Source organism: Cimex lectularius, unplaced genomic scaffold (assembly GCF_000648675.2).
Source record: "Cimex lectularius strain Harlan isolate CLEC.00 unplaced genomic scaffold, Clec_2.1 scaffold130, whole genome shotgun sequence".
Lineage (NCBI taxonomy): Eukaryota > Metazoa > Arthropoda > Insecta > Hemiptera > Cimicidae > Cimex > Cimex lectularius.
The window spans coordinates 504,530-529,605 of NW_019392755.1; the positions used below are offsets into that span (position 1 = coordinate 504,530).

Here is a 25,076-nt window from a genome sequence, read left to right on the forward strand (position 1 = left end):
AGTAAGATGAGCCCTGGCACTGCGAATGTGGAGACTACTGATATAATGTGATATGCCTCAGATTTAGATATATTTTCCAATTGAAGAGTAAACGTTTGACATTATGTTATTACATGAAACACACATAGATTTGAAATACATTGACAAGGATTAAAACCATCTGAAGCTTTCTATTTCATTCAAAGATTAGGCCCTTATATTTTCCCTTTATAAGGGCCTGTCCAAATGCTGAGATTACCTAATGACATCCTTTTCAAATTAATTAAGTTGTTTTTATACTGACAGATACGTTTCCTAGATATATTTTTATTTTAAGAACATCTACTAAAAGGGCAAATGCCACCTGGCATGTTTTCTAACACCTAAATTTACTGTGAATATCCATAGGATCGCCGGGTCAGAGTCTTAAAAAGTGAATGTTGCAATTTACTGTGGTTAGTATCTAACTCGTAAGCCTTTCTTGGCAGCCACAGGAAGCTTCTCTCCCATCAGATAAGGGTTGTAAGACTGTAAATTAAAATATCAACATCATTACTGATTATTAATATTCATACAACAATATGCATGTTTGGATAATATTTTTTAGATATGCCTCCAAATCAGTTGTACCTTCTTGACATGAAATTTTTTAGCCACAAGAGATTTGTGTTCATCTTCTACCTGAAAATCGTAATTTGTTTTATTATATTTCAGTCAAAATATATGACAAAAGTATAATTGTAAACACACATGGAACTGTTGTACAATCCGACTCAAATCTGATTGGGAGAGGTCATTGTTCATGTGCGACGCACTGCAGTCAAACATATGTTCAGTGTCACACATGCATTCCTGCTGGCTCTGGTAGTCTCTGCTAAAACTGGCCGTGTTCTCAAATTCTTCCAGGCAGCCCTCTTCACCTGCAGTGAAAGAAATCACAAAGGACTTGACACAATAGAGAAATAGAAGAACGCACCAGTATACCCTATTGGGCAAGGATTAGGTGGATTGCAATACGCTGGAAGATTGTCCTGTTTTCTATTCAGCTGTTTCTGATTTCCAAGCATTGCCATTTGTGGTCCTGTTTCCTCATTTTCATTTGACCCTTGCATGAGATTTGCCCAAAGGGAGCTGTGCTGCAAATACTCGTGATCTCTTGGGCTGGGGCTATCCTGGTAATCAGAATCCTTGTAAGACCGTGAAATAAGCTGAAGGTAGTTCATGCTGGGGTCTAAATCCTCAAGATAGTTTTCCAAATCTTGCCCAGTTTTATCCATCACCTCACGCATCAAAACATCTCCAAGGCCACTCTCCTTTAACGAACAAAAACTAATTAAAACTAAATCAGCTTTAAGAATTTAAAACTTACTTTAAATGGAGGGTAATATGCTGAAGTGAGTACGGCGAATGCTCCAAATAAAATGAGGGAAAAAACCCCCATTGTCTCTACCTTACCCTTTCCTAGTTAAAAAATGAATAAATATTTTACATATATCAATATTGCATCTTTAATGGTAATTTTCATACAAATATGTTTTTAAAATAAATAAAGAAAACAAAAACCAAAACAAGTAAAATTATAGTTTTGTAAGATATCGAACATTCATCCAAAAATATTCAATATAACATTGAATACTAACAATATATTATTAATAAATAGCCAATTTTACTGTTTGATTCAGTACGTTTTTCTTCTGAGATGAATGGCATACAAGTGATGTCAAATGATGAAACAAAACCGCAAAAAACCCAACCGCCTCTCCATTTGTACATCGGTCTATTTACCTCATATATGATTTATTAAAGGTCACATCAGTAATGACCCAGAAAATGTCAAAGCATGATTTTTTAAGCTACATTCAATTTTCTGCCTTCAGCAGGATTTAGATTTGGATTTATACAAGCTGATATATATATGTATGTACACATGTGCAGAGTTGAGGCTGCCACTTCTCACAGTCCATTAGCAATTCCAGCTTTGTAATTTACAATAAATTACCGAATCACCGTTAGCAGTCCGGAGCAGACCTCCATCTTACCCATCCAGCCACCATCACTGGGCTCTATTGGTGCTGTCAACAGCTGACTTATTAAGTACCCAACTGAATCAGTCCCTAAATCCAAACTCATCTTACGCAATCTAAATAGATTCTTTTTTATTTACATATCATTCATTCAGTTACTAAGTTAGATCACTCGATATTATCACCCTTTACACCTATTCTGTAACTAATCTAATTAAGGGTCGATGGGATTCTCAATATTCTGCCAATGGCCCTCTCACAGATTCATGGTCATAAATACATTCACTCTCACAAACGCTAAGGACACAAAACAACCATTACTATATACAATATGACTACCCTGGTTCCTCTAAGATACTAAACAGGGAACCAAGATATAGTTCAAACAAAATTCTCATATCCTACTATAACCTCTGTATGGAGCCGAGGAATTGCACCTTTCAATTAGGTGGGACATACTGAGCAACCATTCTCTACATGCCGGACACATTTGCAGGCTTTGGCCCAAAAGTAAGTGTCCATGAGTCAACCTCGTATGGCCTATTCTTAAGCAAGTGAAGACAACCCCTCTCTTAATAATTAGACAGAGTGCAAATCAATGCGTCACAGGGGCAATGACTACAACCCTATCTACACACATTAAACCAACTCTGTTGAAACCATATACAAAGAGAACTAGGAAAAGTTCATACAGACTCCAAAAACTAATAAATTAGATGGGACTAATCATTTCCGGCATACAATAGCAAATCAAATCAGATAGCCATTTGGGTCTCAGGACTGACTATATGGTCCCGGAAACATTCCTTGTAACATCAGGGAACCGACCTACTGCAGGATAAAGAAATAAAAGAAAAGGTAGTTTATATTAGATATTATTTTTACAGTCTGAATTCTGAAACTTCTCGACTACAGGTCTTACAAGTATAACGTTTTACGAGAACAAGCGTTAGTGCGCATGTTCCGCCTTTTTCATAACAATTCAAAACTACATCCTACTATCCTCTTATTATCATCATCGTCATCGATATTCTTCCATCAGCCTTTATTGTACACATTCACTACACTACTTTATTACACATTCACATTAATAGATACATTCAATCTCTTCAAAAATAGGAATAGGGATCTAAACATTCGCTTGCCGTGCTCAAATACCAACTCAGGAAAACGTGGAATTCATACTCGCTCTCGAGCCAAAAAATGACACCCTTCAATGACACATCGTGCGATCTTTCTTTACATGCCCAAATACGCGGGCTGTGGCCGAGAGTAAATGTCCGTTTTATATAATATTTGTTCAGCAAAGTATCGTTATTATTATCATTACTATTATTATTACTGTTGGGACTGCAGAGGCTGAGTAGTTAAGGCGTTCATTTTGTATTTACCACTGTAGGTTTCTGGGTTCGAATCCCGGCATAGCTCATGAAATTGGAATTGATAATAATTTGGAAAAAACTACTGAAAAGTGGTTTGACACCCGACGGATAGTTTGACGTTAAGCCAGCCCCTGTACGACCGGAAATATTTATTTTTTAACACTATGCTTTAAGTGTATTTTTTTATATAAAACGATAATCTTTTAAATAATATTGCCATGTTAAAAAAAAATCTCTTTACGTATGTTAAAGTAATAAAGAACAGTGGTAATTGCACAGTATTGTAAGTTTATGGGAACTTAAAAAAAGAAACTTTGGAAATTTCATCGTAATTACACTTAACAATAGCCCGTAAGCACCGAGTAATTTCTAATTTTTTTAAACCTTGTTAGTTTAGTCTTCGTCTTGTTGAACGGTGTTCTTTTGCAGGGCAGACGATTACCAAAGATTAAAAATGCAAGTTTGGGACGGTCAAATTCACCAACCATCGAATCCAACTTGGATAAGCAATGAAATAAATCAAACTTCGCCTACCCAAGCCACAGTCACATAAAGTTGGAGTTAAATTCAGAATTTTAAAAGATAAATTAAAGCTTGGATGGCAATAGGATAAATTAGTTTACGAGTGAATGTTTGGAGTCAGAGCTTTATAGCACTCAGAAGGGATATAGCTAAACAAAGATAGAAGGTTTGGGATGTTAGGGCGTGAAATGACCTTAGCCGTTAAAACGCCCTTAAAAATTATAATAATAATAACATATAAAAATTTATGAATTTATTTATTCGTTTATCTATTTTTATAGTAATGAATTAAGTGAAGCTTTTTACAACTCTTCTGACGAGAAGCAGTTATCAACCAAATAATGTTCGACCGCACTGCATACAATATGGAAGGTTTAGGTGATTTAGAAGATCAAATAGTTGATATTCTTGAGGGTAGAGTAAAAATGGAGTTTACTAGTCTATATTAAAGTTGATGGTCGATGATGGTTTGCTAGTCGGTGATGATAAATTGACACTTGGTCGACAATAATATTCTCTGACTTTGTTTTACAAAATTATTTTTTAGTTACATGCTTCACATATTTTATACTGTTTTTTTTTAATACCTAATTTTGTAGCTTACCTTATGGAACAAAGCTAAAATATGTAAACTGCTCAAAAATGAATAGAGATATTGCCAAGTTTGTAGTATTTACTTACCCTATTATTTGTATTTTATTTTTATTATAAATTTCATTGAAATTTATTAGGAATTATTGTTTTTTTACTGAAGGAAAATGCAATTAAGAGATTGTGAAAAATAAAAAAAATAAAAGGTTTTAATTTCCTAATTTTGTTTATTGGACACAATAATTTTGTTAAACAATTAATACCGTGTACAATGTCCTCTGTTAGCTAAAACCTCTGTGCACCTGTAGGCATACTGTTAATAGGGTTGTCACTAATTTCATAAGAAATATCATTTTATAAACGCTGCACTCAGTTCATGCAGGTCAACTGGTAGTGGATGGTGATCGAAAAACCTCCTTTGAAACGCATCCCACATGTGCTCAATGGGATTGAATTCTGGATACAATGAGGGAAGGGGCAGATGGGAGATTCCCAGGTTTTCTTAACATTGATTAACAACTGCCTCTAGGAGGCATTGTCGAAATCCCTGCCAATGAGAGTCCTGGTTTGAGGGATGAATTCCTCGATAATTTCTTGGACATAACGGACTGTGGTGAGGTTTCCTTCAACAATACGGAGTCCAGTTCGTCCTCCAGTGTAAATTCTAGCCAAGACCATTACACCGCCTCCTCCACTGAAGGGAACACGAACTGAGGCATTGTACGCATCCCCTGTTCTCGGTAGACTCTTCGGCGCCAGCTATACAGACAGAAACGCGACTCATCAGTAAACATAACAGCATTCCAGTTGGTGTTCTCTTCTAGGTGCTCGCTGCACCATATTTTCCTGAGTTGCTGGTGGTGGACTGTGGCTGCAGGTCGTCTCAAAGGGACGTACGATGCGAGGCCAACTTCCCACAAATGATTTTTGATCGATCAAGAATCGTTTGTGTTGAAGAATTGTTTGTTGTTTGCCTTGCCATAACATCTTGTACTTCATTTAGGATCTGGTAGGCTGTATGGAAAGGTTCCGCCTTGCAATAATGACAATGTTTCTGTCCTCCCTTATCGTCCTAATAAGATGAGATCCAGTACGATCCAGTTTCTTATTGGCACGTCCAGTCTCTCGGAATCGGGCTAAAACCACCTCGCTCTGAAAAACGCCAACTGTCTCTGCGATATCCACTTACCGGTGGCCTCGATGACTCATCCTCATAATAATACAGCGTACTTATGGTTCAAAATGGTGTCTTTTCATGGTTAAAGAGAATACAACTGGATTAAAATGGAGAAAAGACGAGAAAAGCTGGTTTTTACAAAATGAGTTCTCTTCCTCTTTACTATTATTAAGTAAATCCGTTTCTTAAAAATGAGGACTAACATTTGTTTGTTTTTCGTTTGTATTTTCTATTTCGCTTTATCCAACTAACAAGAACATATCGGTTAATTTAATTAAAATTAATAGTATAAGAATAAATTACGAATATTCCTATTCATTTTTGAGCAGTTTATATTAATTCCCTTTAGGCGAGCCCACTGACGCCTCAGAACAATATTCACACAGGTTCAAAATGGTCAGTCAGAAAAGTTAAAAATATTAAAGTACAATTTTTCGACCCCATTAAAAATAATAAAAAAAGAACAAAACATTTCGGGCAAGTAATAATAATTCGAGGTGAAATGGTTAGTCAAATTAATTAAATTTCCGTTTGGTGGCATACCAATTTGTTTAATATGTTCATGTCAGTTTTGTTTGCGGATGTTTTCCACCATTGTTAGAAGTTTATTTGGATAACTTTGGTGTTTTTGATATTTGATAATTTCCCAAGAATCAAGGAAAACGTGGGCGGTTGTAGGAAATGTGCGTCAGACTCCGCCCAAATGCCGATCCTGATGCTAATAAATGCGACATGAAGATAAAAATGACAAGTAATAAGGTTTACAATTGTTCCACTCTAATATCCAAGGGGGTTTATTTCTTTAACCTTCATCAAAATTTATGAAATTATATCATAAACAGAAAGCTGTATGCCGGATGTTGAGATACATAAAATATACATATATATTATTACATTTTTATCTTAAGAATATAAAAAAACTTTTCTATCATTTTAATGCCTATAAATAACATTTTGTAGTATAAAATATGTTCATTTATTAAGGCCTGATTAGGGGACCGGAGATGTTTAAGGTTACAAAAAATAATAAATAACTGGTTAAAGTATTTAAAAACCAAGAAACCTAATTAAAAAACCGTAGAAGAGGAGAAGAGAAAGAAAAGGATATAAAATGTTAAAATATGAAACATTTGTTTTCTTTACAATAAATATTCAACCGTTGATAGATCTGTTTTGAGAATTTTAAGAACTATTATCGAAATGTTTACAAATTTTTTTTAGTTTTAGAAATCCAAGGACCATATCACGTAAATTACGACATATTAAAACTATCCTTACCATTTGATCTATAATTAAGAGAAGAAAATCAGCCTTTTCTCTTAAGACTGTAAACAGCTATTCTAATTAAGTCTGTTTAATTAAATTTGCTCTGCCAGAAATTCTATTCGATATAACGGAAAACACATAATCAGATTCACGAATAATCAGATTTGCTATTTTTGGCAAAGATAACCCTTCTGTGGCCAGCAAGCCTCGTTTTTCAAACATGTCCACGGTTACAATTTTAATTTACAACTGTACAAATTATTCTTTCGGTAAATTTTGAATTGCTTAATAAATTATTATTATATATAAATTATTCATTATTAATTTCTGCAAATTATTATACAATTTAAAAAAAAAATAAATATTACATGACTTGCGCAAAGGTGGAGGAGAATACTGAATGAAGAAAAATATTCCAAGTACTTTCACATTGAAAAAGTCTTGCTCTCTACTGTACAACAATAAAGAGATATTAATTTATTCCAAGCCAGATACTTAGGACTATACCTAGATAGCAGAACGAGGAGCAAACGGTGACATTTGGAGGAATATCTACCATGTTCTAGGAGACATTTCTTGGGAGTACAAACACGAGCCTTCAGAAGTGTTACAGGTAATGGGTGGTGAGCTGCCTGTGGAGAACCGTGTGCAAAAAAGCCTGTCATCTGGCTTTTAAAGAGAGAGAAGCCTCTGCAGATACCGGCCACGTATATACAGAAAATCGAAGACAGGACAGTGAGTGTGTGGCCACGAAGGTGGAGCGCCAGCAATGAAGGTAGGTATACCTACGACATTTTGCGGTCAGTGTCGTACAAAGACTGAGTTGGGAATCTTCAGGAAGAAAGAACCTTCAGCTGGGGCTTACAGTTTATTACGTGACATGGCGATTTTGCAAGAAGCTACATAGTTTCAATTTAGCGGAGTCGCCATTGTGCGAATGCGGTGAAGAAGAGACAGCGTTTCACATCAATTATTCGGTGCCCTAGATATGGAAACTACCTGCGAGATGAGCTACGAAAGATAGGCCAAAGGACGGGAACAATCCAAAGTATTAGAGAGCGATTGAAACGAAAAGAAACTACACATTGCTGATGCTCGAATATGTAGCTGACATTATGAAGACTGAAAATTTGGCCTTTCAAAAACGAACACATATGACAATTCAGAGGTCATCTGCACGAGATAATGTACCTGAACCTACATGAATTATGTTTTTTTATTGTGTAGTTTACCTAACCATCCTTAGTCGAGCTATCAGGAAATAAAGTACCTACGCAAAAGCCCCAAACAGCCAAGGTGCGATACAATGCGAAAGACCTGGTTAGGGAGGTACCAAGTTGTACCAATCCTAAGGTGGGGGCTTGAATGCTTTAAGCCAGGGCTTCCCAAACTTTTAGCCAGTGGACCCCTTTCACAGAACAAAATTCAGGGCGGATCCTTCGCATTGAAGTATCTAAAATTAGATACTTATGGTATATGTAGTAAATTAAAGTTTTATAAATCAGCATTAGCCAGTCCATTCCTAATTTTATGATGGTCAGTTCATTGTGCAAACTAACAGATTGACATACTTATCTTTATTTACATTATTTGGAATACAAAAATCAAATTGGAAAGAACAGAATGAATAGGTATGTAAAATTTGAGCCAATTTCAAAAGTAGTAATTTGAACATTAATGATGAATGATTAAAGGGAAGAGTGAGGTTGTTTTAGAGTCCAGCATCTAGACTACTTAGGTGTTATTTAGTTTTGGTGGCTGTTTATAAAGAAAATCCAGATTCAGATAAGTTGGGAAAAATGGAAGAAGTGCACGTTTGCTTTTTCAACTAGCGACTGCAATTTTTTGTTTTCCAGGCGGAGTATAAAATAGGGGTGACTATCGGACTCGAAAATAAATATCATTGATGTCTTTCAAATGGACGTATTCCCTTGAAGATAGATTTGCCTTTGTCGAAATTGTAAATAGTTTGACCACCCATTCATGGTCTTGCAGCATTGTATCTCCACCTGTTGAGGAGTAGTGCTCATAGGACATCTCCCAACTTCGAAAGTGTTCACATATTTCCTCAATCAACGTGCCATTCGCGAGCTCCAGTTTGTTTTATTTAAAAAACTATTTAACAAGGAAAGGTCTCTTCCTTCCGAACAGATTCAACCCAAAACTAGAATTTCTTTTGGAGGCGTGAAGTTTGTGTTATCATCGAAAGGTGATAGCCTTCCCTTGCAAAGAAAGACTCATCTCACTCATTTTAATGAAAATATCTTATAAATACGACAGTATACGTTGCCATTTCTCATCATTGAAAACGTCGGCAAATTTGAAATTGTGGTCCATCAACATAGATAAGTCTTCAGAACGTAATTCCTGACCGGGAAAGTGCTTTCGGAAAAGACAGCCACCTTACTTCTGTATGGACAGGAAGAAAATGATGAAAGCTTCCCATATCGTCACATATTATTGTGAAAAGTCTTACCTTCAATGACCGTGATATAATTTGAACAGACTCATCCAAAACTTTGTTAAAGGAGGCTGGCATTTGTTTCATAGCTAAAGCATATCTGTGGAGAACACAATGACTACTTGTGCAAAATAAAAACATTAGTTTTCAGTACTCATTTTATTAGTAGTTTAATTTTTTTTATTCATTCTCCGTTTATTTCTGCAATTATTACTTTTTCTCGAAGTTCTGTTCTAAACTATGTAGGTTTGATACCTGCTGAGCTAAAAATTCATAAACAACCAGTTTGTCATTCAGTCAGTCATTTTTTCAAAGTCCAAAAAACGAACATATATGTTTATTTTTCATAATAACTAGGTACAAAGGTTAAATTTAAAACGTAAACACAACATTAATAGTTTGTTTACCTTTATAATGTCCCTAACCCTTTTGCAATTTTTAGATTAAAAATAAGAAAAACAGTTGCTTTTTGTCGTTGTTTTTTTTAAAGATCTTCTTTCTTGAAACAATAAATTTAACTAAAAAATTAATTAATCCATATATGTTTAGCAGTCAAAATTGACCATAATAATTAGTTCATTAAATATTCTCTTTATCTTGATTGAGATGAAAAAATCAGTGTCACGAGCGGGATTCGAACCCACTACCTTAGGCTCAATACGCCACTGCACTAACCAGGGCCACGGTAGCTCAAGTGGTTAGAGCAGCGGCGTATTGAGCCGAAGGTCGTGGGGTCGAATCCCGTTCGTGACACTAACTTCATAACGTGACACTAACGTCATCTTAATCAAGACCTTAGACAGAAAAGATAATTAATTTAAATTGATTATTAAGTTTTTTCTTTCCTTCGAATAGTTTTTTAAATTGTTAAGTTGTTGTTGTTGTTGTTAAGTTAACGATGCTCGGCAACATGCGGCGTGTGTTTCTGAATACTTGAACACCACAGCTATCCAAACCCTTTAGTAGCTAGTAAGAAATCGAGGGACCTTAACCTACACATTTTGGGACAATCTCAAAAGAAAAGTTTGGCAAAAGGTTCGATCCTCTACTACCCTCTAAGTTCTAAAAGCGGTTGTTTTGGAAGATTTGGACAACATACACCACAATTCTCGACAAAAACGCTTTATGGATATGCCATAAAAATTTGAAACAATCCTATCTTTTACAAAATGGTGTTCAAAAATTAAAATTTGAAATTTTTTGTTTTTATTTTTTAAAATAATTTTTCACTCATGCACAGTTAAAAAATAATAATTCTGAAAAAGGAAAATTTGAAATATGATTTTTTGTTTAATAATTTTTCATTCATGTACAGTTAAAAAAATTGTAATGCCAATTTGATTTTCGTAAAACCAGATGTTCTCTGGCAAATACATGTTTGTTTCTACAAGGGTATATTAACAAATAACATTATAAAACTGTTTGAACTGGGCCTTACTTTCTAGATCTAATACATATATAATTCTTTATACAGTCTTCTTTTTCGAGTAAAGAAGGAATTTGTTATGCAAATATTGCTTTCTTTAATAAAACTCAATTTTCTTAAGGAATGCCAATTTTCACATAATTATTTAGTCAATTATTTTAAATTTGCAAAACGCAGACCTGAGAAATCGACGTTATCTTAGCGCGGCTTATTAAGTCCCTGCCAATTAACGAATTTAACATTCGAGTATACAGATGGCTTATGTACAAGTTTGTTTTAATGAATAAAAACGTTTCTTAGTGATACATGTTGTATATCTTTTATCTTTCACTCGTTATGTGAAACATATATAGCATAGGTCTATGCAGATGGCGGATACAACTGGAATAGGCCCTCATTTCTATGTCCCAACAGCGTTCCATCTGTTTTGAATACTGAGCAGTGATATTATGCAAAACAAAAAACTATTCAATATAAAATTCTAATCGAATATGTAAACTGGATGGATTTGTTGTAAGTTATTCCATTTTAATGTCAATGATGAAATGTAGTGTGTTTGTAAAACGTCAGAGGGAATTTTTACTCGAATAAAAAATTGGTACTTAATGAAATGCTATGATTAGGGCACTTTTAAGATTTGATACAGATATCAGTTAGGTGACAGCAGAAGGGAAAAAAATTAGAAACGTTTTATACACCGTTACATTTTGTTATAAATTTACAAGATATTGAGCTAAGAAATATTATAAAATGTTATATTATTTCTGCCAACTCTATTTCTTAGATCTTATTAACTATGGATTTGTTTGTTTTCTTATAAGTCTAAAGTAATAAAACGATTTATATAACAAAAGTAATCTAATAGGTTTTATTTAGAGTATTAAATTTTTAATTAAAGGGAACTAATTAACAATTCCTTAATTTAAAGATAGGTCACATGGAAAAGAACGTTTTTAAGGTGTGGTCATTTCTATGACGTCCTTAGTCACCAATTTGATGAAATGGGGTGATCAAAAATTATTTTTTGATATTTCTTGATCGCAACCGAGAGTATTATTGTCGTTGACCAGAAAACGACGACGAGATTCGATAGTTGGAAAGCATATGTTTCGACACGTGTCAAGAAAAGAATAAATTTTAAATCTTTAACCTTTGCTTATTTTCGTAGGCAAACTGAACATTAAGCTTATCCATATTGGTTTGATTTATTTTCAGTTGAGTAGTAATACAATAAGCAAGAGTTGAGAGTTACCTGAATGAGGTTTTTTGATTTTCAGCTCGGTATTAATCCAGCACCTGACTACTACCATTCCCGGACCCAGATACGTCGTGTTCCGACGGTTTTACAACCAGAGCGGATGCGGGTACTTAATCTACCATTGGAAAACCTTCAAAGGCAAATGGTCCGGTTGGGGCGGAGGGGCAATTTCCGAATGTGGCATTTACAGCTCGTGGTATATTTCTTTTCTGCCAAGCATGAAACTCGAAACAACAAGAATCCGCCAAGCAGGTCGTTTTCAAAAATTAAAAAAACTGCCGAAAGTGTACAGTGAGGTTAAACCATGCTTGAATTGTCGGTCAATTGTTTTTTGTACAATGTTGCCAGGCGACGTTGGCCGTTTTCTGTGTTCGCTAGACCTTTCTGATGTGCGATTGACAGAATAGGTCCGTGCTAGATTATAATGAAATGTTACATAAATTGACATGTTTATGCTTACAGAGGAGCCACCTGTTCGACTTAGTCCATCAAGATGGTGGGTGAGACTGTTGGTCGGTCCGTTTCGCTATTGATCGCTGTTCTCATTCATAACTGGGGGCTGCAGAGGTCGGGGCATGCGCCGCCTCCTTTAAATTACGTCATTCAATAACCACCCCCGCTCCGTAGAGGATCAGCCGGCTGATACACCTACCCCGATGAAGGTTTCATTGGTTCGCGACAGGCAACCCTTGCTCTTCCTTATAAAGGTTCGTCACGGACCCAGTGGGCAACGCCTAGACACTGTCTGATAAAATTGCATCCTCTTCTTACATTGTTTTACATTCGTTAATATTTTCTTAATTAGTATTGTGTGTACTTGTAAATTTAAAGAAGCACAATGTTGAAGACCGTGAGTAAACATATTCTAAATTTTTGCGAAATTGATTTCTTACTCTGTCACTCAATTTTATTTGAAAACATTAATACTTTTACTATATTGAATCATTTTATCAACAAAACGCCGCCTTTTTATGCTCATTTATGCAAAATCTTACTAAATTATCTTCTTTTTAGACCGTCAACGGAAAATGAAACATTAAAAGAAAATTTACAGACCTTATAGGTATCTTTTTCCGTCCGCCTGTACTAAACATCGAAGCTCAAATGGACGCTTTTGGTATTTAAAAAACAAAACCAAAAAGCACAGCCAATTTTGATACAACAGAAACACCATAAACGTGTGACAATTTTAAGTTCATCAAAGAAAAGAAGAAAATTGAATTTCCGGAACCAATCCTAATATATCATAGCAGCCTGTTCTGCGCACCAAATTATCAGATTTTTTTGAAATTTTGAATTGATGATATGATTAATAAAAAGAAAGGTTTGTTTCAATTTCCATAACCGACAGTACTTGTGTTCAAGGGCGGATCCAGGTTGGTTATCGTATTAATAATAAATATAGGATCAATGGAATAGCCACGATGTATTTTTTACACCCTGTTGGCTTAAAATTTACGTTAGGAATTTAATAAAATCGCTGAATCGCTCTTTTCCGTTATTATGATGTCCGGTTGAACGGAAGGCAATTTCCGGATGTTTTCCACCCAGCGTCATTTAAAAAAAAAATTAATTGATTGAATTAACATTATCCGGTTTGACAGTTGTTTTTGGCCGAAATTGGCTATTTTGCATCCGGGCAGCTTAAAAGAATAAATGTATTTTTGGCAATTCGACAAGGGAGAAAATTTCAATAAACATTTTCCAATATAATTACAAATATTGGACAAAAACTGATTGCAAATAGATTGGAGATTTTGCGTGCATGGAAAACAAGGGCGGATCCAGGTTGGTCATCAGGGGGTACACAATTTTGATTTTTTTAACTCACAGAAGATCTAAAAACGTGTCAATGGAAAGAAAACTTTACACATCGTTTTTCGGCCCAACGCAATATTTTCTCCTCCTTCAAAGGGAAAAACTGAAAAAAAAAATAACGACTAAAAAGTTTCAATACTTTAATTTAAAAAAGGAACATATTTTTCATATATTTCCAAAATGTTTTTCCATCATAGTCTGCGATGTAAATGTTTTTAGTCACCAACATAAACGAATATAAAAAAATAATCACCAACTTAGAGGTTATCACATGGAAAGATCGAATAAGAAGATTAGGGGCAGAAATCAGAAAAGCTCCAGAAGGACATGTTTAATCACGAAAAAATCATAGTCTGCAATGTAATTTTTTAGCACAAAATATAAACGAATAAAAAAAATCATCAGGGCAGTAAGTAGTGAGAGGTAGACTTCTTTCTTTTGCGGAATCAATCCAGCGGTACTAAAAATTTGCTACTTTAAAAATTAAATAAAAGAATAATTTGAAAAAAAGGGTATATATTATTATTTATTTTCTACAAATTGCAATAGGATAAAAAATTAATCAATTGTTTTTGTTTCTTATTAACTACTGGCGTTAAATTAAATTAGATTCGGGCCATTTTTCCTAGACCACTGAAAATAATGAATATAATATGATGGTTTACTAGTTAACTACCTAATTTGAAATTTTATTTAAGCTATTTAATTAATTAATTACTCGCGCTACTTCTCTATTAATTTTGGATAACAATGAGAAATTTACGGAAAAAGACGTGCGATGGCCACGCCATATTTATTCATAATATACACAGTTTTAAGGACTTTTACTTTTTACCGGAATTTCTCTGTATTTTATTGTAATTTAAAGCAAATCTTTGCAATATTTGTAACAAAAAATTAAGAAACGCCAACGGTTTCATTTTATTATAAAAAAGAAATTAATTTGATCTTTTAAACGAAAGAAATTAGGTTTGAAAGTACCGTATTTGAGAAAAAAATCCCGATATTGTCATTTATAATAAGCAGTAATTTATACTGCTTGTATTTCAGCCAAACCGAGCTTAAAAGTTACAGGAAGAATCCAGGTAGGAGGGAGTGAAGTTAAATAAATCGAGCTGGTTGTTGTGCAGGAGAAAACGCAAAAAATGGCAAAAATTTTGATCGACTTTTTTACTTTTATCGCCTATAACTCTGCGACCCCCAGTCGATTTGGCTAAAAAAACAATCCCAATAGTCCTTATAGGATTCTTTACCACCCTGCCCAATTTCGATTAAAAATGGCCGCTTGAGAGCGCTAGTTTTTTGAAAAAAATCTACCTAAAATTCAACATCAACTTACAAGTTTCTTGATATCACATCGAGTGTTCGAACTGGGGGAAAACAAAGCCAAAACCTGACCTGTTAAAAGGAAACTGATTTAAATTAGGGAAGGAATATTAGTCGTAAGAGATCAAGGTTTTATAATTCTGAAATATAAGCCTCTTCGCTTAATTAAGGATAAAATAAGAGAGATTACATATAACATATAACATCTTCACTTGGCTCCAGAGGGAGGGGTTAATTCACCTTTTACACCCCCCTTGGCTTGGATCTGCCACGGCATGTGATCCACATGTACAGGGAGTACATTTTAGATGGCCCGGCTGAATTTCTCTTGAATCAATGTCGCTATTTAAAAAAAAATTACGTTAAAATCGTTAAAAAATTACAAAGTTATAGCAAAAAGTTTGAAAACCCACATTCCGTTTGTTTCGTTGCTAATTCCAATAATTTGCTTTCTCACTAAAGTAAACCTTAATTGCCTTTATTGTTTACAATCTGTTATTGTTTGTCAAACTATCATTATGAAAGCAAATTTTAATTCCTGGAAATAAATACATTTTACAGTAGTACCTACTCCCTACATTCAGTATTCCATTCAAAATTAACGAAAGAGCACATTTTTTCGATCAAAAGCGAGTTGATATGTACGACTGCTTTACTGATAGTGATGCAGTCGAGTTGTACTCCCAGAAATTTCCTGATCGCAACAGAGTAAACTAGAAATGTTTATTCCTGTTGCTAGCAATATGAGGGGATACGCATTAGGTGCTGTTTCATCACCAAGAAACCAGCAGCGTAATTTCGACGAGGAGCTGATTATTTTACTGTATGTTCGCAAAAATCCGAATTCCTCTCTCCGAAATTTTGAAAAGGTTTTAGGTTTTACAGAAAATAAAATTAGAAATGTACTCCAGACTTACAATTTTAAGCCGTATCGATTTCATCTTGTCCAGGGACTTCAGACCTCTGGTTATGACAGGTGACTAAATTTCCTTGCACAAATGTTGTAAAGACGCAAAGATTTGCTCTTTTTAACCACACTTCATCATTGGTAAGAGAGATGGAGTCACGGGAGATAAATTGACACGCATTTTCTATCTGACTATCTATGCACGACGCGCAATACCACCAGTATCAATAAAGCTGTACGTATAAACTCCCTTTTGATCGGAAAAAGTGTGTTCTTCGGTTCATTTTGAATGGAATACTGAATGTAACGGATAGGTACTATAGTAAAATTTATTTGCTTCCAGGAATTAAGATTTGTTCTCATATTGCGAGTTTGACAAACAATGATACAATGTAAACAATGAAGACAATTAATGTTTGCTTTAGTGAAAAAGGACATTATTGGAATTAACGTTGAAACAAATGAAATGCTTTTTTTAAAACTTTTTGCTATAACTTTGTCACTTTTTGACGAATTTAAAATCCGATTGTACCATTGTTTTCAGCAAAAAAAAAATTGAAACTAGAATAAATAATATTAAACAATTTTTTTTTAATAACGACATTGTTCAAGAGAAGCCTGGCCATCTAAAAAGGACACTGTATAGTGAAAAAAATTTCACTGCAGACACCCGAATTCGCCTGACCTTGCTTCTTCAGGCTACCATTTTATGGAAACAATAGATAAATTTCTTATTAAAAAAAAAGTTTCATAAATTGGAAACTAATAAACGAGAGGTGATTGCATGTTTATAAATTTACAAACGATTTTCGTGACAATCGCATTAATTCCTACTTTCAATTCTTAATCCTTGGATTGGCAGTTCATCTAGTTTTGTTATCTCTTAATATAATAATATATATTTTATATTATGATAATATATATTAATATATTATATATTATTATTATATGTATAATAATATATATTATGTATTTAAGGTATTCGTTGCGGTAAAAAAGTCAGTGTCACAAGCGGGATTCGAACCCACGAAAAACCCACTGAAGTCACGATAGCTCAAGTGGTAGAGCAGCGGCATATTTAGCCGAAGGTCGTGGGTTCGAATCCCGCTGGTGACACTGAATTTTTTATCTCAACAAATACCTTAAATACATATTAATTAATCGAAAGATATTATTTGGTCAAGCGGACCACGAAAACTAGTGAATTTAATATATATTATTACTATATTATAATTTATATATAATTAATATAATTTAATATAATTCATAAATAATTAATAATTATTAATGATTTATTAATAATTCATAAATAATTATGATATTATACATTAACTAAACACCATACATTGTAATTTGTATATAATAAGTAAATCTTACCATTGCTGAATATTTCATGTCTGATTAAGAAAGTAATTTTTGAAGTAATTTTGCTGCAAAACCAATTTATTTAATAATATCATTGTTACTATTTCACGATGTATAATATACTTAAGTTTAGACCGAAGTATGTTTATAATGTAAATAAAAACAATTGCTTGTTTTGCACTCGTTTAGTCAAAGATAATCATGGGTTTCCAGGTCATACTTTTATACAATACCAATTCATTTTGTCTACTAATAGTTGTTAAATATGTAGAGATTAGTGACCGTTAATCGATAGTTATTCAGATATCGTGAGATGCGGTCGGGTGTGATGTAGGTTTCAGAAAAACATTTTCTTTATCGTGCCAACGTTTCGATGTTTTATTGAGAGCATCTTCAGGGCCTGGGATTTACAAACAATGTTTACATTTAACAATTACATTTAGGATGTGGAAAAGTGAATTTATACAATGCAAAATATATTTTATATTCAAACAAGTTGTTAAATAAATGATAAGATATATTTTATGTTATGTACCATTGAGAACGTTGATTTTTTGTTGAAATTGTGGTATAAAAATATTACAGTTCAATTTACCTTTTCTTTCTTCAATGTACTAGATAAACCCCATGGAATATTACGGTTAGTTATTGCCGGTACGTCTTAATAAACCTGTCAAAGCGGCAGAGGCTTATTACCACCGGGGTAGCCAACCCTAATCCTTTCCCACGAGGAAATCCTTTGGCCAGTGTTAATTAAATCTAGGCTGAGTAATAGGCCAAAACCACAAAATAACGACTGTTTTATCAGAGCGCCCGTCATTAAATAGTTGGAGTTAACGAAATCCCTTTATAAAATTTAAAGTTAAATTGAAAAATCGAGAGCCATTAGAATGAAGATCTCATATGAATGCCAAAACCAATTACTATATAAATGGAAAAATAATGTTAAAATGCACACACTAAAATATTATAATAATCGTCTTTAAAAGAAAATAAAGAGGCAAGATAACAGCAAGGAAAAAAGAAGATAGCAAGAAAAAAAATATAGTGGGAAGACGAAATAGAGGTAGCATAGCAGCAACATCAGTAACAATTTTAATATTGAAATTGGAAATTTTGAAAAAATCAGAGAAACACATCAAATGTTATTCGCCTACCTAGCATTTTATTCAATTCTGAGGCATTAGTCAAGCAAAGGATTGGCAGTAAATAAAACCTGTATAGTAGACACCTTAGGTGTCCAAAGAATTATGTAACAAATATAAATTAATTAATAATAAACAAGGATTAAATTTATTCATATCCTGCATTGTCAAATACAAGTTTACCTCATCGGTCACTTTCAACTAGATCTATTAAATAGGCAAAGAACATTATTTAAATAATGCAAGCTAAGAGACGATGCTTTATTGTCACGCAATAAGTTAGTTGTAGCAACATCTTGCAAAAAATCACGATCATAAATAAAAGGATTAGAGTAAAGTGTATCTTGTAGTACACCGGATGACATAGATCTACCTTTCTTAATGAGAAATGCTCTTTACTCATTAGCCTAAGATAAACATTTTTTTGTAAATTAACCTTTGAACACCCTCCCTTGTGCGTTGAAATATGCGGAATTTAAATTGTGAGTCAAGCAAAATTGAAACAACATAAAACAAGATAAAAATAATAAGTCGCCTGTACAATCAAGATAGACAAGGTTAAAAGTACTGTAGCTGAGAGGACCATCTGAATGTTAACAGGGTTTTTAACATTGTGATAGTCGTGCTTTTGCAGAGGCTTTTTTACGATAAAGAACATCACAGAGACGAGGTGGTTCCCATCTTTACTCATGGGTATTGAGACCCAAGAGGATTTTTAACGTCGGACTTATCCCCAAGGGGATTTCTCAGACGCCCAGTGTTCTCAAAGGGAACACCAGGAAGATTTTACATGCATGGACTTGTCACATCCCTTGGCTAGCGAAGAAGTGCCACTAACCAAGTTCAGAAGTACCCTAAAATGGGCACATCCATACATGTTCCTCGAAAAATGCGGTTTTGTGGTTTCCAGCATGGATCTTGAGCCATGCCTTTCACCACCCCCGAAGAGATAGAGAAGGCATTCTATCTCCGGCTCCGGTTGGCCAGTAACCTCCAGCTAAGGTACAATTTATTTGCAAATCACGACCACCACGAGTCCTTAATTAGTAGAGCCGCTTGGAAGCTCTACTCCCGTGGTTCAGTACTAATTTTAAGGTGAGACTGATCTCCCACTCGGGAGTTCATACGAACCCCCTACTGATGCACCCGTTGCCTGAGGGGTGCGGGTTCAGTAAGGGGGGAAAGAAAGGAAAAGAGTAAGGACGGATAGGGAAGGTAAAGGAAAATTTGCCTCCATCACTGGTTACCCCTAGGCGCCGGAGCTGATGGTAGGACTTGCCTAGGCCCATAGGGAAGGTTACCCTATGGGATGAGATACGAAGTGGTTCGTCGAGTCCAGGAGATTTTGGAAATACATCAACCGTGTCTCGTCTGTACTTGCTACTTTCGAACTAATGTATGACAAATTTTCCAATCAACATTTTACCAGGCTTAGATCTATAACTTTAGATTTAATTCCTTAAACTCTTTTGTTATCCTGTTTTGATATGCTTAAATCATGCAAGCAAGATAGACGGAGATAGTATTATAATCATCAGGGGTCAGCCTATTTATATTTTCGTTGTTTAAATTCTGATGTTGTATAATTTTTCGAGCTACTGTTATTAAAGAGAAGTTCTTAAAGTTCAGCAGTTTTATAAGTACTTTCTTATCTCCTTAGTTCAGTCTGTCGATTAGATTCTTCTTTTAAAGAGTACTAGGTTATTGACTGTCGTTGCTACAACTCCTTCTCCGGATTTTTTCTTTATTTTTTGTATCGCCTTCTGGTTTATTGTACTTTCCTAGTTCCTTTGTTCAGAGCACACGACTGGATCCTTCTCCTAGATAGTATTAGATCTTTGACTATCGTTGCTACAATTCCCTGGGTTTCTTTGTATCCCAGATATAACTCCGTTGAGCGGTTGCTTCACATTTAATGATGGTATGGGTGGCTGTTTCTTCCTCCTTTTTGCATAATCTACAAATGGGATGATTATTGAATATGTCCATGTTGGGCAGATGTCCCAAAAGTGAGTGAACAGTAACTTAGTCCTATCACTTAGCCCTAGTAGATAGTCCTATCACTCCTCTGAGCTTAGTAATCTCTAACTGTAGCAGTAAGTTTACTAATATTGGTGTAATTTTAGCATACGTTTACTGTGTTTAGCGCCCCTAGAGTTTAACCACTTCTTTTTTTGTCTTTTTTTAATCTATTCTGTGTTGAACGGTTCTGTGTTTATTTTCCTTACCCCAAAATTAGGTTATAGGCCTTGCACTAATACGGTCTTGTAGATTCTCCGGGCCAGTATGTGTGCTTTTCGTTACCCAAAATTCCCTTGTTTCCTGGTACCCAAGATATCATTGGTTATTGTGAATTTAGGGAAATAGTAATGCAATTATAAAATTATATTAATTTATTAATTATAAAAACATTTTCTTGCCAGCTGAACCCATGCTAATGTACATCGCACATCTGTAATAGATTATTAAAAAAAAGAATAATGAAAATTAAAAATGACAGAAAACATATTAGTATATACTACTATTTTAGGCGTAATTCATGTTAACAATATTTTTTACTGTATTTTCCTAGTCCCCTAGTTTAGTGCAATCGACTCGATCCATCCCTTTAGGAATAGTACTAGGTCATTGACTGTCGTTGGTACAATTACTTTCTCTGTGTTTTCTTTGTATCCCAGGTTATGTCTCAATTGAGCGGTGCTTCACGTTCGAAGATGATATGAGTGGCGGTTTCTTCCTTGCAAAACTTACAAATGAGATCCTCATTGAATACCCCGTGTTATATAGATGTTATCTCAGATGCCAGTGACCGGTATACGGGCCTCTACTTGTAGCAATGAGTTTGCTAGTCTTGGTGACGATTGTTTTAACGTTAGCTTACTGTAGCATCACTTTTAACCCTTCTCAGTTTGCCTTTTTTGGATCTATACTGGTGTGGAGAATTTGGTGTTTGTTTTTGTTATCCTAAAAATAGGTACACGGGTATTCCTGTGGTTAGTGTGTCTGCGTTTTCCTTACCCAAAGTCACTTTTTGTCCTGGTACCCATGATATCATCAGGTTATTGTGTTTCTCCACATTTTAGATGCATTCACTGACTAATTTTGATGTAATATTTTACATGAGAATGTTTAACAGCGGCTTGGCTATCCGATCTTATGAGAATTTTTTTGTCAGTGTGAAGTATGTTACATACAAAATATACACCTCTTTATATTACAAAGAGGAGAACATGTATTCATTACTTAAGACATTAGAGCCAATATATTCTATTCAAGCTTTCATTTATATTGTTTATTCATTTACTTTGTTCATTCTCCTACCCAAAAATCCGTACTTTTTGCTCTATCCATGAAGCCATATGGAATGTTAACATTAGGGCTAGCTAAAGAAAGCTAGAATAATTAATAGAGAATAGTTTAGAGATAGCAATTTTATTTTGACTATGGCTGTACATTTCATTGAATTGACAATCTATTCAATAATCTATCGATAGTTTTGACGAACATATCAATTAAGTATCCAATTGTTTGTATTATAAGTAATTTCTGCTTAGCTGTTATATTTTTTATTTTATTTAGTATATATAGTCATTCAAAACTAGCATCGGCAGCTTTAAAACTTATTTTTAGCTCGAAACACAATTTGTATAAAACATGAGTTGTTGTTTTGAAATAATTTTCAGTATGATCACAAGAGATAAATCACCATTCAGGGGTGAAACTGTCATCACACAGATTAGCGGTTATGGGTTCGACTCTTGTCATATCTGTTGGTCTTTTATTTGAGAACGATTTGGAAAATAAACTATTGTAATGTGCTTGAATTGAATCGTCGAAACTTCCGAACGACTTGTTGGTCGTTAAGGGTCACCAATAGCTATTGGATGATGGATGTTACAACAGCCCAGAAAATTCCTGCCTTAATTTATGACCTGAGTCGTCCACTATATTAAAAACAAACGATATGTAAAAATCCGACCATTTTTTCATTCCACGTTAGAAAAAGCGGAAGGAATTCTTTCCCTCGGTAAAATACCAAATTTGAGTTTAGGTTGTTTAACTCACGAAACGGTTCCAAGACATTTGGAAAGTGTGTTATTGTTTATTATGGGTTAGAGCTACGGCCCTAACGGTTCCACGAGAAGCCTGAAGGACGAACCTCCTTGGGAAGAAAGGAAAAGTTTTCTCAAGAAGACGCTTCGACTGGAATAACATTCTTCTCCCAGATTAAAATGCTTCATCTATCTTCAGGCCTTCTCTTACTAAAATGGACTTTTTTCACATGAATATTAAAAAAGAGTGTCATTTGCGTTTCAATCTTATTAATATGTTAGTTTTTACTGTCATGTTAAATTCTCATTTTTGGGAAGATTTCATTGTCGCTAGTTGGAACAGTTGATCCGAATGCAACTTTACTAATTGCCTAGAAATAAATGTGAAAGCTTTTTGAAATTTTCATACATTAATGTTTTTGCCAGCGAATTGTCTAAAAACAACGCTATCCGACTTATTAATTGCCATATTTAGATAAATGAACATCAATTCAAAGCATTAAAAAGAAATTGTAATGCTATATTTTGCTAGAGATAAATCTTAGAGGTGGGATCCCTAAGGCTTCTACCAATCTGAATTGTTACCAGAATTCGTCTTTTTCAATATTTTTATATAAAATTAATCTTTATTTGGACGTGTTCAAACATAATTAAAAACTGTCTAATTGCTTTCCCTTAACGAATCACTTACAAACCCAAGATTTTGTAAATAATAAACAACACATTCCAATGACCAACTCCGCTATCACTTGAGTGGTATGGCGTGATTATTTTTGATTGTTAATTTAATTTGGTCTCTTGTATCATTGTCTACTTTCTTTAAAAAAATTCTTATTTGTTCCGAAAAAAGTGTTTACCTTTGTTTCATTTGTATTTGAATGAAGTATAAATTGCAATCAATCAATTTAAAAACATTTTCAAATTAAAGTTTTATAAATAAATTATTATGGAAAAAATTACAGATTAAGAAAGATTACTTGATTTATTTTTTTATATCCAAATCGAACGAAGAGCTGCGATTGAATGCAATTCAAGGATTCCGACGGGTGAAATGGTGGAGCATTGACGTCAATGTCAATACCGTCCATTCTCATGACAACGAATCTGACATTGAAAAATTATGTTTAATTTTGATTCGGTTTAAGGCCAACGTCAACAAATTTTCAACACCATAAATTTATTGACTTAAATTTTAGATCGTGTTTACATATGTAGGGGATTCAGGGAAATAGTAAATACAATTTTCATTATAAAAATATTTACATACAATTTCTTGCCAGCAGTACATTGTACATATATAAAGTTTATAAAAAAGAACAATGAAAATTAAAAATGACCGAAAACATATTAATATATACTACAATTTTTAGAAGATTCATTCATTCTGAAAGTTTGATAAACGTCCTAAGTACGAATGATGACTATAAATATGGCTACTAGGAAGTCGGGATTTTTTCTTTCCAATCCCTGGAGCTTTCTGGTTTTCTGTATGTTCTCCTAGTTTCCTATTTTACTACAGTCAACTAGATCTATCCCTTTAGGAGTACAAGGTCATTGACTGTCGTTGCTACATAACTTTCTCTGGGTTTTCTTTGTATCCCAGGTCATGTCTCCATTGAGCGGTGCTTCACATTCGAAGATGATATGGGTGGCAGTTTCTTCCTCTTCATTGCAAAACTTAAAAATGAGGTCCTCATTGAATATCCCATGTTATGTAGATGTTATCTTAGGTGCCAGTGACCGGTATCCGGGCCTCTACTTGTAGCAGTGAGTTTGCCAGTCTTGGTGAAGATTGTTTTATAGTTAGCTTACTGTAGCATCGCTAGAGTTTAATTACTTCTCGTTTTGTCTTTTTTGGATCCATGGAGGGTTTTGTGTTTGTTTTTCTTATCGTAAAAATAGATTCAGGGATACTTCTCAGGCTAGAGTGTCTGCGTCTTTGTTACCCAAAATCACTTTTTGTCCTGGTACCCATGATACCATCAGGTTATTGTATTTCCCCAGTTTTTTGAGATTTTAGATGTATTTAATGTCAAATTTTCAAGTGATGTTTTTACATTCTAATGCTTTAATATCGTCTTGGCAGTCCGATTTTATCTTTTGTCTCCTTTAAAATTACAAATTTACAATTTTCTAAGGCACAAGGGTTGATGGCACGTATTTCAGCTTTAACGACCGACGTGTATGTACTTAATGAGTTTGATTGCTCATATTTTTACTTGTATTATTAGCTTGTACAAAAAATTCCTGAGCGGTTCCTTAATTTGTTTTGAAGCTATCTGTATACCGTATTATCGCATCTGATTTGTTCATGAGATCTTCTTAGCCTTCTAGTCTGTTGAGAGGGGTGTCGTCGAAGAACAGGTATGAGATATCT

The 25,076-nt window shown here is 34.2% G+C and overlaps 1 protein-coding gene across 1 annotated transcript; it reads right to left on the reverse strand.

Annotated features, from left to right (window-relative positions):
- Positions 1 to 398: 398 nt before the first annotated feature.
- Positions 399 to 12,646, reverse strand: LOC106672541 (neuroendocrine protein 7B2). Its single transcript, XM_014404065.2, has 6 exons — positions 12,547 to 12,646; positions 1,349 to 1,440; positions 956 to 1,292; positions 730 to 899; positions 610 to 660; positions 399 to 507 (listed from the first exon to the last, which is right to left on the reverse strand). Exons 2-6 carry the CDS (start codon positions 1,418 to 1,420, stop codon positions 436 to 438), a joined length of 702 nt encoding a protein of 233 aa, XP_014259551.1. The 5' UTR covers positions 1,421 to 1,440; positions 12,547 to 12,646; the 3' UTR covers positions 399 to 435.
- Between the last annotated feature and the right edge of the window lie 12,430 nt (positions 12,647 to 25,076).